This window comes from Callospermophilus lateralis, chromosome 6, assembly GCF_048772815.1.
Source record: "Callospermophilus lateralis isolate mCalLat2 chromosome 6, mCalLat2.hap1, whole genome shotgun sequence".
Classification (NCBI taxonomy): domain Eukaryota; kingdom Metazoa; phylum Chordata; class Mammalia; order Rodentia; family Sciuridae; genus Callospermophilus; species Callospermophilus lateralis.
In genome coordinates this window covers 75,117,357-75,131,901 of record NC_135310.1, presented here as the reverse complement: position 1 = coordinate 75,131,901, position 14,545 = coordinate 75,117,357, and the positions used below count along the sequence as shown (strand labels likewise).

The following is a 14,545-nucleotide window of genomic DNA, read 5'->3' as shown; positions in this document are numbered from 1 at the left end:
ACACTGTCTCTGTGAAATATGAAGAGAGATTTATCAACATGTGGCATTATAGCATTGTTTGGGTCGTAAGGCTTACTTTTAATTACTTCTTTTCATAATGGCTTGAAAGAAGACAGACCCAAAAATATCAGGCAAAAAGAGGACAACTTCTAGCAAGTGGCAGTCTCCTCCTGTTGTGCTTATCTTGAAGGACATGGAAAGCTTCACCACAAAAATACTCCAAGACTTCATAATTATCAGCAGGTAGATGGTATATCACTTAGCTTTGGGGTAAAATTCTCTTTAAGAAAGCAATACTTTTAACATAATCTCCATTTAAAAAGACCAATTTAGTGAAATTCATCGTGATTTCAAGTTTGTATAATTGAATGTTCAAAGACCTCATACCAGATTTGTCATTTGCTTTTTTACCTCAGGGAGAATCAAAGACAAATTTAGTCTGTTATTAATTATCATGGTAAGGTAGTTTAAAGTGTGGTTTATCTTATCAAGGTTGTCTGTCTCTTATTTGTCCATTAAATGGATAAACTATTGCAGACTGATATTTTATCGGGCTTTATTTTCTGTTACCTATCTTTAGAGGCTCTGAGTTACATATAGCTTTACTGACCAAGACTTGTTTTCTAAATCATCTTATATTTATGTAATATTTCTAGTAAGAAACCACTTTTGTGATTGGATTAATCAGGTTTTCATCACTGTGACCAAAATACCTGTCATGAACAACTTAGAGGAGGAAGTTTATTTTGGGCTTATGGTTTAAGAGGTTCATAGGTTCAGTCCATGATTGGCTGACTCCATTCCTCTGGGTCCGGTGTAAGGCAGAACAGAATGGGAAAGGGCATGGTGGAAGAAAGCTGCCAGGAAACACAGAGAAAGAGAGAGAGGCTAGGAACAAGATTTAGTTCAAAGCCATGCCCCCATTGATCCACCTGATTTGGCACCCCACCCCTGCCTACTTTTACCAAACCCAGTAGTTCTTTTAAGTTAGTCATCAATCAGATGGATTAATCCACTAATGAGGTTACAGCTCTCATAATCTAATCATTTCACCTCTGAATATTATTTTGTTGCTTAACTAATGAGGTTTTTAGGGGACATTAAATATCCAAACTATAAAAGTAGTGTCATTGAATTTTCAAGGTAATCCTGTGAGACCAAGAATTAAGGTAACTAATATAACTTAAAACCATATGACATGTATTTCTCATAGTATCCTTTTTAGGATATAATTACTTTGGTGTTTTCTATATGTCAACTTGCCTTCATAGTTATACCTATAATTGTCTAAAGCTATATTGAATTATAATTTACTAACATATTAAGGATTCTTATTTTGATAGTATATTCTTCCCCCATTGACCCTAAATGGGGTTCACGACTTTTCTTTAGTGCATTTTATTTTTTGCATTACTGGGGTCTGAACTCAAGGCCTCATTCATGCTAGGCAAGTGTTCTATCACTGAGCTGCATGCATTCTTAGGCCCTTGACCTAGGACTTTTCTTAATGCTAACACTGTGTTTACCATGCTGGGCAAGTACACAGTACAGCATAGTGACCAAAAAAAAAACCCAAAAACCTAGTTTTTATAGCTTACACCTGGAGCCACATTAGCCATCAAAAATAAAGAAAATTTATGATAATAAGAGTTGAGGTACTTTACTTCTATGAAAATAGAACTGCATGCATCTAGAATACTACAAAGCAGGACTAGCAGGAAGAGTGGGCAGAATTATCAGCCACGATACACAGGGCTTTGACTTGTAGTAGCCCTCAAAAATAGTGTCTTTTTACTCTGGAGAAGTCATTTGTGTTCATTCCGGTAACACTAAGAATGTATTATATTTGGTTTGCTTGAGAATTTAAGAATGAGAGGAAGGAATGGAACATTTTTTAGTAATATCCATTAAAAAGTGTGTAAGAAACATCTTTTAACTATTAGCTATAATGGCTGGGTAACTGTCTTTTTTTAAGTGTCCATATATAGAATAAGCTACCTGGAAATTACTGAGCTTCATGTGAGTGAACTCTGAAAACAGACTGGGTGGCCAACAGTGAGAAAGACTGTAGGTGAAGCTGAAACTTCACGTGCAAAGATAAATTGAATAGTCCTTAATACATTTTCAATTAATTTACATTTTATAACCTTAGTGGGAAGTACTTGATCTTTCCAGATCTTGGTGACCTTATTTATAAAATGAAAGCATTCATTAATAGATTGATTCAGAGTTATACTGTCTAGAAAAGAACCTTTTGTATTACTTTTAACAAGAGAATGAATGACATAGAAAATTTTAATATTTAGAATGATACTCATTAGCAATGTCTTTAAAGTAGGCATTAAAATAAAGCTAGTCTTGTCTTGCAATGTGTTAAATATATTTGCTAAAGAAATTTTATTTTTATATTTTGAAAATTAGCCAACATCTGCATGAATTTCCACTAATACTCATTTTTGGAATCGCCACATCTCCTATTATCATCCACCGATTGCTTCCTCACGCAGTATCATCTCTATTATGTATAGAACTATTCCAGTCTTTGCCTTGCAAAGAGCACCTGACAACAGTACTTGATAAGGTAAAAAGAAAAAGTTTTACCAGTGACATAGGGTAAAAGGAAAACTTCAGGAATAATTGTGTATGTAAATGATAAATCTCTAAATCTCTTTATATACTTCATACAGCATATATCTTTATGTATTTTAATATTTTATTTACTGATTTTATAATTTTATACTGATATTTGAATAGAATTGCCTGTTCAGATAAAATACAAGCTTTATGAAATGAGTGATCATATCTATCTGTGCATTTTTATCTCTTACCTATTATTACTCTGGAAAATTGTAGGCTTTTAAAAATAAATTTTTACAGAATGTTTAGACTTCCTAGTAACAATACCAGTATGTTTTGATTTTGCCTTTTTAAAAAATGATTTGAAGTGGTTAGTGGACTCTTTTCTGATTGTCATGTTACTCTTGAGAATAGTTAAATGCTAGAACTTTCTCAGGCATTAATTTCTAGTATGACTTTTTTTTTTTTTTGTACTAAGGATTGAGCCCAGAGGCAGTCAACCACTGAGCCATATCCCCAGCCTATTTTTTTTAATATTTATTTTTTAGTTTTTCGGTGGACACAACATCTTTTGTTTGTATGTGGTGCTGAGGATCGAACCCGGGCCGCACGCATGCCAGGCGAGTGCGCTATCACTTGAGCCATGTCCCTAGCCCCGCCAGCCTATTTTTGTATTTTATTTAGAGATAGGTTCTCACTGAGTTGCTCAGCGCCTCACCAAGTTGCTGAGACTGGCTTTGAACTCCCAATCCTCCTGCCTCAGCCTCCTGAGCCACTGGGATTACAGGCTTGCACCACAGAAATATGATTCTTTAGTGTTGACCTTCCACAGATTTTTTTTTTCTAGACTTCTTTAAAATTTGTTTTATGATGCTTGTGACCACCAATCCATTTATTTACTAATTACTTCTCTACATTTTTTCATAAAGTGATGTCCATCTGATTTATTGACACTTCTGGGGAAAATTTTCCAGGTGAAATATTTAATACAGCTTGGCTATAGCTAAATTCAGTTCGTCTTCTACAACTGAGTTTTGTTTAAGAAAAATTTTTTTAAGAAAGGAAGGAAAGAAAGAAAAGAAAAGAAAATTAACCACTTAATACAAATTCAGGTTTCCATATCTTTAAAATAAAAATGTATTAATTTTGTTTCTTATTCAACAGTACCTAATCTGTTACTCTTCATTAATTTGAATCAGGGATAAAAAAGAAATCTTATCTGGTAACAAGAATTGCCAAAACCTGCAACTTCTTCAGTGGTTTCTGGTGTGAGATAAAGAATTATATAGATAATAGGCAGTATTTCTAAAAATTAGGAATTAGATGGAGGATGGTGGATATCTTTGGATGTGAGGACATAGTATAAATTGCTTCCTTTCGTCGTTGTTACTGTTGTATAAATTAAAATTTTGATTGATATTCAACCTGAAAAAACTAGCTATTGTCTTTTTCTTATTTACTGTGTCAATGTCTTATTATTTACATTTTATGTTTTAAGAGTAAAGACTAATAAGGACTCTTCCATGCCCTTTATCTCTTTCAGCTACTTCTTACAGCTCAGTTTCCCTTTAAAATAAGTGAAAAAGTGTTACAGATTCTAACAAACATCTTTTTGTATCATGATTTCTCAATTCAGAACTTTGTAAAAGGACTTCAGGTAAGACAGTAAATGAGTTAGTAACTCACAGTCTGTTTCTTAATAAGTGGAATGTTATTTCAGTGTGATAAGGCTTTTTAAGTGTCAAAATCTAGAATACATAAATTTAAGTTATTTTATTCCAGGTTCTACCATTCCTCTGTCACCTTGAAATAAAATGTAGAGGATACATTAATTAGGATATCAGTAATGCAAAAAAACACTCCTCATTCTAGTGATTCTTAAACTTTTAGTGGGTAGAGAGTAAAGGACTTTTTTTTAGAACTTGCTGAATGTTCTCAAAGCTTATAGATTTTCTGCCCAAGAAATGCCATATGGAAGGGATCAACTAACTTTTGTAATAGGCCAGAGAGTAAACATTTTCAGCTTTGCATATCTCATATGGTCACTGCTGCTGCTGCTGCATATTTGTAGTTCCTATGCTATTCAAATATAGATTGTACACTATAGTTTGATATCCTTTGCACATATAGTTATGTGTTTGTGTGTGTATTCTTATATACTGTGAATGCATTTTCTTTTGGTTTTCATGAATTACTAGAAGTTAATTTTTTAATGTAACATCATATTTACTCAACATAAAAAAGACCCTATTCTCCAATTGTTTAAAAGTTAATATTATTTCCTGATTTTGGCAAATAACTAAATTATCTTAGCAAATGTGATCACGGTCAAGTTTATTAAGACATAGATGTTGGTAACCTTCAGTGCAAAAGTGCCATATGATAATACTCATCTTTGTGTAGTGCTTTGAAGATCATAAATTATTTCTCTTATGTGTTCTTGCATTACATGAAATATTATAGTGGTTTCTTATGGTTAATATATGTTCTTTTTTTCAACATTGACTATTTAAAGATTATTTTAAATTAAGAAATCATTATTACCTTAGCAATATATGAAATTAAATGATATTGATATAATAACCTCCTAAATTTCTTCTATAGTTCATTTCATTCATTTACTCATAAATATATATCAAGAGCCTGTGGTAAGCTAAGCACTGTGCTGATCCCTAGATAAACAGAAGAAAAAGCAGTCTCTGCCTTCAAATTGCACATTTTCTAAAGTGAGGGAGGAGTAAAGCCACAATTATAGTTTTGTGTAGAAAGTATTATGAAAGAAACCTGCCTTGGGGTTCCATAGGAGAATAAAAGCTCTTGGTAGAAGCTGGCCAGGTCAAAATTGGAAGACTATTTCATGCAAAGGCAACAGGAGAGGCAGCTGTTATATTAGAAAGCTATTGCAGAAATCTGACAAAATATGACAGTCTACACTAATGTGATGACAATGGAACTGTAGAGAGAAAGAAATATGGGAGGATGAGAGAATCAATAGAATCTTGTCACTAAGCTGATGGCAGGATATGTAAGAGGAACAAGGTGACACACAGGCTCTAGCTTGGCAGGTGGATTGGAGGTTGGTACCATTAGTGGTACTTGTCACTCCAGGGTGAATAGTAGGTTTGTTGTGAGAAAAGGCTGGGATTTTTCTGTTTATTTTGTTTTGTTTTGTTTTATTGCATGTGATTAATTTAGGAGTATGTTGGATACAAAGATTTGGTGCTTAGAGAAAGATTAGGAGTAAGAATTGGTATTTAGTATTTAACATTAAAAAGTGATGGTTAGGGTCATGTGGTAAGGATGTAGTGTTACTCGGTCTGAGAAAAGAGTAAGGGTAGAACCCTAAGACAAGCTGACATGTAAGAGCAACAGAAAAGGAGACTAAAAACAAGGAAAGCCAATAGAAAGTAGAATACCAAAAGAAAAAAAAGTTTCAGAAAATATAAACTGGAGTCTCAAATACCTTTAGAAAGTGAATATAGAAAAGAATTTTAACCAGGTTACTTAATCTCTGGGTCTCTGTTTTCTCACCTGTAAATAAGGCAATCAGATGATTTTATAGGTTCTTGATGATTTCCTAAGCACTTCCTTTGTATCAGACACTTAATAATGAAGATTATCTTCAGTTTTGTACATGAAGCAATTGAGGTTTAGGTTAAGCAGCTTCGCCAAAGTCCAGTAGGTAATAAGTGGCAGTGTTTAGATTCCAGAGTATTTGTCCATTTCCTAATCATCAGTGGAAAATATTTGTAAATCCTGTGAGTGGGTGCAATAGAGCGTGTAATCATTCTGTATGTGTTTAAGCTCTCTCCCCATTGGGCTGATATGTTAACCACCTTGGTAATTGAACAGGTATTGAAAATACTCTTGGACAAAACAGTTAAATGATATTTGGGGTCTTCTCCTATTTATAGCTGTATTATGATATATGTGCTGTCCTCCCATTCTTCTTCCCAAGCATGTTCCTTATCTTGTTTGGTTTTTATTTTTCTAATGTTTAAAAAGAAGTGTTAACATTGAAACAAACACTGTCACATTAGTATAATTGGAAAAGATAAATTAGTAAAAAAGATGATTAAATTAATATGTTAAAAAATAATTTATCACTTGGCATGAACAGTTACTTTCTGTTTTGGACTTGTTTCTATGTTAGGCTGGCCCTTTGCCTCCTGACAGCCTTTAGAGAATAGGCTATTTTGAAAGATTTGTTTTAAGCTTGGCTATTTCTTCCTTGACTCTCTTGGCTCAGAAATTCATCAGTTTACCTAAAAAGGATCACGTCCAAGATTGCTGATCCATACCAACCAAGTACTTTAAGATTGATATATAACTAAACTAACATGTTAATTTGTTGTGGGGAATGCTATTTTTTCCAGTAATCAGAAAGATTTACTCTTGAGGAACCCCCCCCCCCCAAAAAAATTGTTCTCTCCACTATTTAAGGAACTGTATTCCTAGTAATAAGATTATCTGGAAAAATAATACTTGTCCTGAGAAAATTGTTTAGAATCAGAGTAATGAATATTTGGGTAGTTTTTTAAATTTGTCTTGCAAGAAATGTTAGAATTTGGAAAATTATTCTTCCTTCTGGGGAAACCACAACATTCTATTAGAATACTTATATCTAACAGACACTGTGCTGTATTTTTCTCCATGGAATAAAACTGAATTTTCAGAGATAAATTTTCATTATTCTTTTTTATCAGTAGGTACAGTTTTACCATGTGGCATTTTTATTTATTTTAACAGACCAGATTTTATACTAATTTTAGCTTGGTATCATAATTCTTATGAGTATTGAGGCATCTGTTAGATCAAGGTCACACCCCAGTCCCATCCATATCACATTTATAGTCATTGTGAATTGTTTCTGCAGATAGCTAATTATCCATTTATATTAGTTTTTTTTAGTTTATATTTCTGATATTATTATTTTCTGATTTTGTCCACAAAATTGGAGCCTTAAAAATAATACAAGTATATAGTCATTTATGTGCTGTTTATAGTGTTGTATTGTTATTAAATACATTAGTGCCATAAATACTTTTTTAAAGGAAACTTAAAATTGAGCAGATATAGGGCAAAAGATTTACTGCCAAAATATAATAAGTATATTTAATCTTAACATTTCTTTCAGCTTTCTCTACTAGAGCATTTTTATTCCCAGCCCTTAAGTGTTCTGTGCTGCAATCTCCCAGAAGCCAAGAGAAGAATAAATTTTTTATCAGCTAATCAATGTGAAAACATCCGTCGTCTTCCATCATTCAGAAGGTAAGAAGAGAAGTACATGTTTAGCACATCTTATGTTAGATTTTGGAAATAAAAGGGACCTTGGATACAGTTGTTTTTGAAGTAAAGAATGGAAAAATAATCTTTATTTTGTTGAGCACAATTTAAAACCATTTTGTTTTTAGTGATGGGATTTGTTTGTTAGATAAGAAAATTTAGCATAAATCAATATTTTTTCAAAGGAACATAATTTTCAGTTACTTTGTAGAAATAATATTTCTTATTTCTGGGTTATGTGACCTTATGATTAGATTCTTAAGTGTAGCTGATACGAGAAGTTTTTATCATTAAATCATCACTATCACCTTAAATTATTTTTGAGAAGAAATGAAACAAATATGGCTACCAATCTAGGTAGCTATTATTTTTCCCAATGTTATTAAAATATGTAAAATGTTTAATTTTCTCTTTTTGTGTATTGGATGGAAACATTTTTAGGTATGTGGAAAAGCAAGTTTCAGAAAAGCAAGTTGCACTGTTGACCAATGAGAGATTTTTGAAGGTAGGAATGAGAATGTGTTTCAGTTTCATTCTCCTTCATGAAAAAGAATATGCACATAAATATTTATTGATTTTTAATTTTATTAAATATATTTGTATATCCTATGTTTGTATGAAGTTCTAAATATTGGTAGTTAGGAATGTGAATATTAAAGATAATGTAAAATCTCAACTCTGAAAGAAGATTTTTCCTATCAAGATAAAATATTAAGAACATTTGATTTCTCATCTGTTCTATTTTGGAAGCACTTTTAGATCTACTATGTAGAGATACTGTGTGGATTTCTTTTGACATAGCAGTAGGCAATCTCTTTTTAATATTCATTTTTAAAGGCTCTAATAAAAGCATGTAGAAGCCAGATGGCTCAGTCACATACTGCTGAGTAGGTATTGATTTGATTGGAAAGTATATTATATATTGATAATATAGTACCAGGAAAGAGGTAATGAGCTTTTAAAGTTATGAGTTAGCCATCTAAGAGAGGGACTATCAAAAGTAGGAGTTTTTTTTTTTTTCATTCTTGAACAAATAATACTTGGACATGATATGTGATTCAGAAGGCGAAGGAATAGGGAGAAGCCTTTTACCACATCTGCTAACTACCCATTTCCCTTGACTAGATATGTCCAGTGTTACTACTCTCTTATATCATTATAGAGTTAGTGTCCATGTATACAAGTAATTATATATATTTTGGGACTCCTTCCTTCTTACAAGAAGATAAGTATAGGATAACACTTATTTTATAGCCTTGTTTTGGTTTATACTTAATCTTGGAAAAAGTTGTAGGTACAGTATTCTGTTGAATGAATGTATATTTTATTTAACAAGTCCCTTGCTGATGGACATTCGGAAACATAATGTCTCATTCATACTCCTCATGCTTTTCTAAGAAAAACTTTCTAGAAAATTATACTAAAATTAAGATGAACTTGAAGATAAGCCTTAGTGCTGAGTGTGACTTTTGCTGATACATACTGTTTTCAAATTTTTTTTAAAATTTTTCTTTATTCATTTTTCCAGTGTCAGGTGTTGAACCTAGGGCTTTATACATGCTTGGCTTAACCATTGAGCTATATCTACAGTTCTTTTTCTAAATTTTGAAAGAATTTTTATCCGAGAAGACCCATGTTCTGTATAGTTTGTTTTTTTGAGGGGGCGGAGGGTGTAGAACTCAGGGGCACTCCAGCACTGAGCCATATCCCAGCCCTATTTTATTTAGAGACAGGGTCTCACTGAGTTGCTTAGTGCTTAACTTTTGCTGAATCTGGCTTTGATCCTCCTGCCTCAGCCTCCCAAGCCACTGGGATTACAGGCATGCGCCACCATGTATGGCTCTGTATAGTTTTAAATACTAATTTACCTACAATATAAAAATCTTAATAAATATTGAGGATGGCTTGGATTAAACATTATTTTCTATTGCATAATCCACAATGAGCTATAATATATAAGAACTTCTAGGTTGGGTTCAGTAATCATTTTTAATCCCTGTAACATTTTCAAGAGCAGTACAGGAAATCCTTAAATCACAATGCAGGTAATTCTGGTCAAAAGGAAATTTAAGAAGCAGTGGGAAAGGATATATGTGTGGTTATGGAATCTTTCAAGATTAGCTAGTTTAGTTCTTTGTTGAGTCAGCTTGTTGCCAAGTGCATTAGTAAATGCGTTAGTAAAAAAAAATAGATTTTTTAGAGTATCCTTTAATTTTGAGATAATGGAGGGGATGTTTAATCTATTATAAAAATGGCTTGATGATTATTTTTTCAGTGATTTTTTTTTTATATTTTCTATGCATTTCATTTATACCATACTTGTTGCACTATCAGCCTTGCTTGTTATTATCTTTGTTGTGTTGATTTTAGGAGTGTATGTTTTATCATTTAAGAATATACTTTTTTGAAACTTGAGCAGTGAGAAATATGAAGAAACACAATGATTGTACCCTTACCTTAAAAATGTCTTCTATAGGCTACCTGGTTAATTCAGAGAACAGAAAATACCTCTGTAAAAAAAAAGAAAGAAAATCAGTATGATTTTTTTAGTTTAGAATAAAAATATCTTTGAATATTTTATCCTCAGCATAATGTTTCTGTTTTATAGTTTTATAGAAATGCATAATATTCAGTAATATGGTACTGCATGATACATAGCAAAATCCTGATCTTGACCTTAGAAATCTTATACTATGTGTACTTAAAAAAAAAAATCACTTAACCTTATTTAAAGCTTAATTTACTTATGAATAGAATGGAATAATAATAATTCCTAGTATGATTTCCTCATAGATTTAATAATCAAAGCTTATTCAGCAAGTGAAAATGAGTTGAAAACAAATGTAACAATAGAACTTTTACATGTGCAAATAATAGTTACTATTATGCATTTTTATAAAAATTAAGCTATCAATGTGATATATAGTTTTACATATTACAATGTACATACTATATATAGCATATATAATAACTATTATGTAGATATGCCTACCATTAGAGTTTTCCATTTTGTATCAGTTTTCTGTACTCAGATTTCTAAGAGCTAGAACTCTAAATATATTCCAAAGAAATTCCCACTCTTTATCTTGACTATTTTTGCCCTAAAAATATGCCTTGCTTTCTGCCCTGTTGAACTAAACCAATGGCTCCCAAACTTTAGTGTGCATCAGAATCACCTATAGGGCTAGTGAGAATACAGATTTCTGGACTCCTTCCCGAATACCTATTTTCATAATCTTGGGATGGGGCCCAAGAATTTGCATTTCTATAAGGTTCTGGGTTATATAGGTTATGCTGATATGGAGACCACTCTTTTGAGAACCAATGAACTAGATTATGTAGAAGGCATAGATTGTTTCCCTGTGCCTCATTTTCTTAATTATAGAACTAAGCCATTAAGTCCTAATGTAAACAAATGATTGATCTCTTTTTATCCTCTAACTGAAAAACCCCTACAACTCCCTCACAAATAATGGACCCCAAATTGTAGATACTATTTCTGAACAGTATGCCAGCTTTGTATTTTATAAATGTTTTTAGAATGAAAAAATTCAGCTGACTGAATCTTGAACATTTATGGAAGATTCACTAGGAATTTTACACCAAAATGGGACATTAGAATGCCAGAAAATTAACTGATGAAATACTAAAGATTCTTTGCAGCTTTGCATTTCTGAGTAGTATGTCCCTCAAATAATTGTACAGTGCAGCTGAGTATAGTGGTGAAAACAATAATTCAGAATAAATTTGCACAATTTTTCATCCTTCAAACTTAAGATGACTCTCTAGGTTTCAAAGCCTTTAATAGAAATTTCACCACATAATCTTTAAGGTTCCTTTTGGTGCTAGGATTCTATGATTTTATTTACTTTTTATTTAATGTATTAGTAATAATTTTTTTGACTGGGTTAAATTATTCAGATTCCTCATTAAAATTTTTAGTGCCAAATTAGGTTTGGTACTAAATCGATTTAATTGAATATACATTAGTTATTATGTTAGACAACTATAAGTTGTAGGTGAGATGGCAAGATAAAGGACTGGGTATATTTTCACGTATTTTGCACCATAGAGCTTTGGCAATCAGATTTTTTTTAACCTTTCAACTTTTAAAACGTTAATTTGTGAAGCTGGGCATGTTGGCACATGCCTATAATCCTAATGACTTGAGAGGCTGAGGAAGGAGGATAGCATATTTGAGGCCAGTATTAGCAATTTAGCAAGACCCTAAGAAACTTAGCGAGACCTCTCTCCAAAAAAAACCCTTATTTTATAAAAATATATTTCATGAAAAATTAAAGTGAACAGAACTTTGAAATTCACTATAATTACAGAAATCCAATTTTTATTATTTGTGTTTTAACTTGCTTCAAGACATCTGAGGAGAGCTTTGAAGAAGATTGGGATCTCATATCATATTTGCATAATTTCCATCATTATCTGCTAATACAAAAACAGCTTTTAAATACTAAGGTGTTTTTTTTTTTGTTGTTGTTGTTGTTGTTTTGGTACTAGGGTATGAATCCAGGGGCACTTAACCATGGAGTCACTTCCCCAGTCCATTTTATTTTGAGACAGGGTCTTCTTAAGTTGCCTAGGGCCTAATTAAGTTGCTGAGACTGGCTTTGAACTTGGACTCTTCCTGCTCCAAGCGGCTGGGATTACAGGTGTCACCATGCCTGACTAAACACTAAGGTTTTTAAATAAGTGAAAAACTCTTTTCCTTTTGTATCTTTTGTGCAAATGTTTGGGTTGGTGGGGGACATGTGGAAATGTCCCAGTTAGTAGGTAGTTTTTATACATCATATCTTGTGCAATGCAGCCACCACATAAGACAAATTTTTTAAAAATCCTTTTATGTAGATGAGAAGAATCACAAATGATTATATCAACTTGCTTGTCTAAAATGTCACAAGTAGTAAAAGTAAGATGGGGCATTAATATCCTGGCCTTACATCAAAATCCCCTATACTTTGTAAAATACTTCACTGAGAATTAGTGCAAGATAACACTTTATTAGTGTTTGAGAAATCCGAAGTGGGGTTTTCAAATACCATGGCAAAAAAATAATAAATGTAATTTGTAAAAGTCTTAAGAAAATGGTATGAGGCAACTTTAGCCTTTGCATTTAGGTTGCCATGTCCAGCAGCCCAAGTATGAGCCCTACTATATTCTACTGTTTCAATTAAAGAAAGGGAAACAGTCCTCTTCTTCCCATCAGATAAAATTATATATAAATATAATAAAATTATGTATATAATTTTGTCACTGTATACTATGTATACACACACATACACACCTTATTTTGAAGTGATTTTAAGGGGAAAAAAAATCAAGTCCCAATATCTTACCTAAGGTTAGGTCTGTTTTAATGCTGTGCTCTTTGTGTCAGCTATACTGTATATTACTAGTAATGATTTACTCTTTATGTTGATCCTATACTGTCAAGAAGAAGTTACATTATGTTTAGCATATTTAATGAATGACCAATTTCATATGCTTCATTTAAGGAAATCAATTTGTGTACTTCAATTCAAATCAAAGTTGTTTGACATAGTTTCATCTGGTAAAGAAACTGTAGGCCTGGGAATATGTCAGTAGTAAAGTGGTTGCCTCACATGCACAAGGCCCTGTGTTCTGTCCCCAGCACTGAGTTGGGGCGGGATAAGGGTGGAGTGTTGAGAATTAAACTTTGTGCTTAAATTTCCGCCCTTGCAGGTGACATTTGAAGTTTTATTATTCTGACCAGTTAATGTTGTAGTGTCTCTCTGCCTACTAGGCCAACCAGATTTAAATCCATTGAGAATGGAAAATGAGTCTTAAATTTCTTAGAATTGTAATAGATTATTATTAGAATTATAAAGAAAAAAAAGATTACTATTAGAAAGGTAACCTAAGTCAGCACCTTCATTTTACAAATGAAAAACTATAACCAGGAGAAAGGAAGTGAAATATCTGAGTTATAGAACAAGTTAATGGTAGAGCAAGGATTTTTTATTTCACCATTTAGTATGCTTATAATGGTGATTTGTAAACAAAAGGAACAAAATTAGTTCATAAGTTTGGTGGAGACTTTCCTGTCATCTTTTGCTCCACCTCTTTTATTTCTTTTGACAGACCTAAAGGGCATAAAGAAGAGGAAAATCTATTTAAAAAAAATAATCTATTAGGAAAAAAATAATTAGAAAAGAGAAGAAAAAAGGAAATAACGACAGTCTGTCACACATGATACAATGAGTTAGGTATTAGATTAGAGTATCAGGAATCAGCACTTTAAATCCAAGGCCTTCATCAGGTGCTTCCCTGATCCACACTGCCATGGAAGAGTACAAGGAACAAAAGAGAGAGATAAGACTAGCACTCATCCATATAAGTGCTAGGAGAAAGCCATGGTTTGGCACTCTCATAGATATCTGTAATATGGTGATAAGTCAAGTCTGGCATATATTGCCAGCCAACATTTCTCACAGATGAGAAAAATAAGGCTTTGTTATATAGCAAGATGATTAATAAGAAGTGTATTCTTAGTTAATAACTCTTAATTCTAAAATTCAGTATAATCTGTTGTTTAACCAAGTTTTTATAATTAGTGAATTGACTAAAAAGAACAAATATTTATAGTCCTTTTCACATACTTTCTGAAGTTTTCCTGAGGTCATTGTTTATCCCTGTCCATACAATT

At 32.4% G+C, this 14,545-nt stretch overlaps 1 protein-coding gene across 3 annotated transcripts in view; it reads left to right on the top strand.

Annotated features, from left to right (window-relative positions):
• Orc3 (origin recognition complex subunit 3) overlaps positions 1-14,545 on the top strand; it is a 55,012-nt gene that overhangs the window by 16,538 nt on the left and 23,929 nt on the right. For 2 of the 3 annotated variants that reach the window (XM_076859935.2, XM_076859934.2), the window contains exons 7-11: positions 110-243; positions 2,422-2,581; positions 4,121-4,234; positions 7,715-7,848; positions 8,305-8,368. In XM_076859935.2, coding sequence (XP_076716050.1) covers positions 110-243; positions 2,422-2,581; positions 4,121-4,234; positions 7,715-7,848; positions 8,305-8,368 — 606 coding nt within the window. The remainder of the gene's footprint in view (positions 1-109; positions 244-2,421; positions 2,582-4,120; positions 4,235-7,714; positions 7,849-8,304; positions 8,369-14,545) is intronic. The other variant, XM_076859936.2, reaches the window with a different exon arrangement.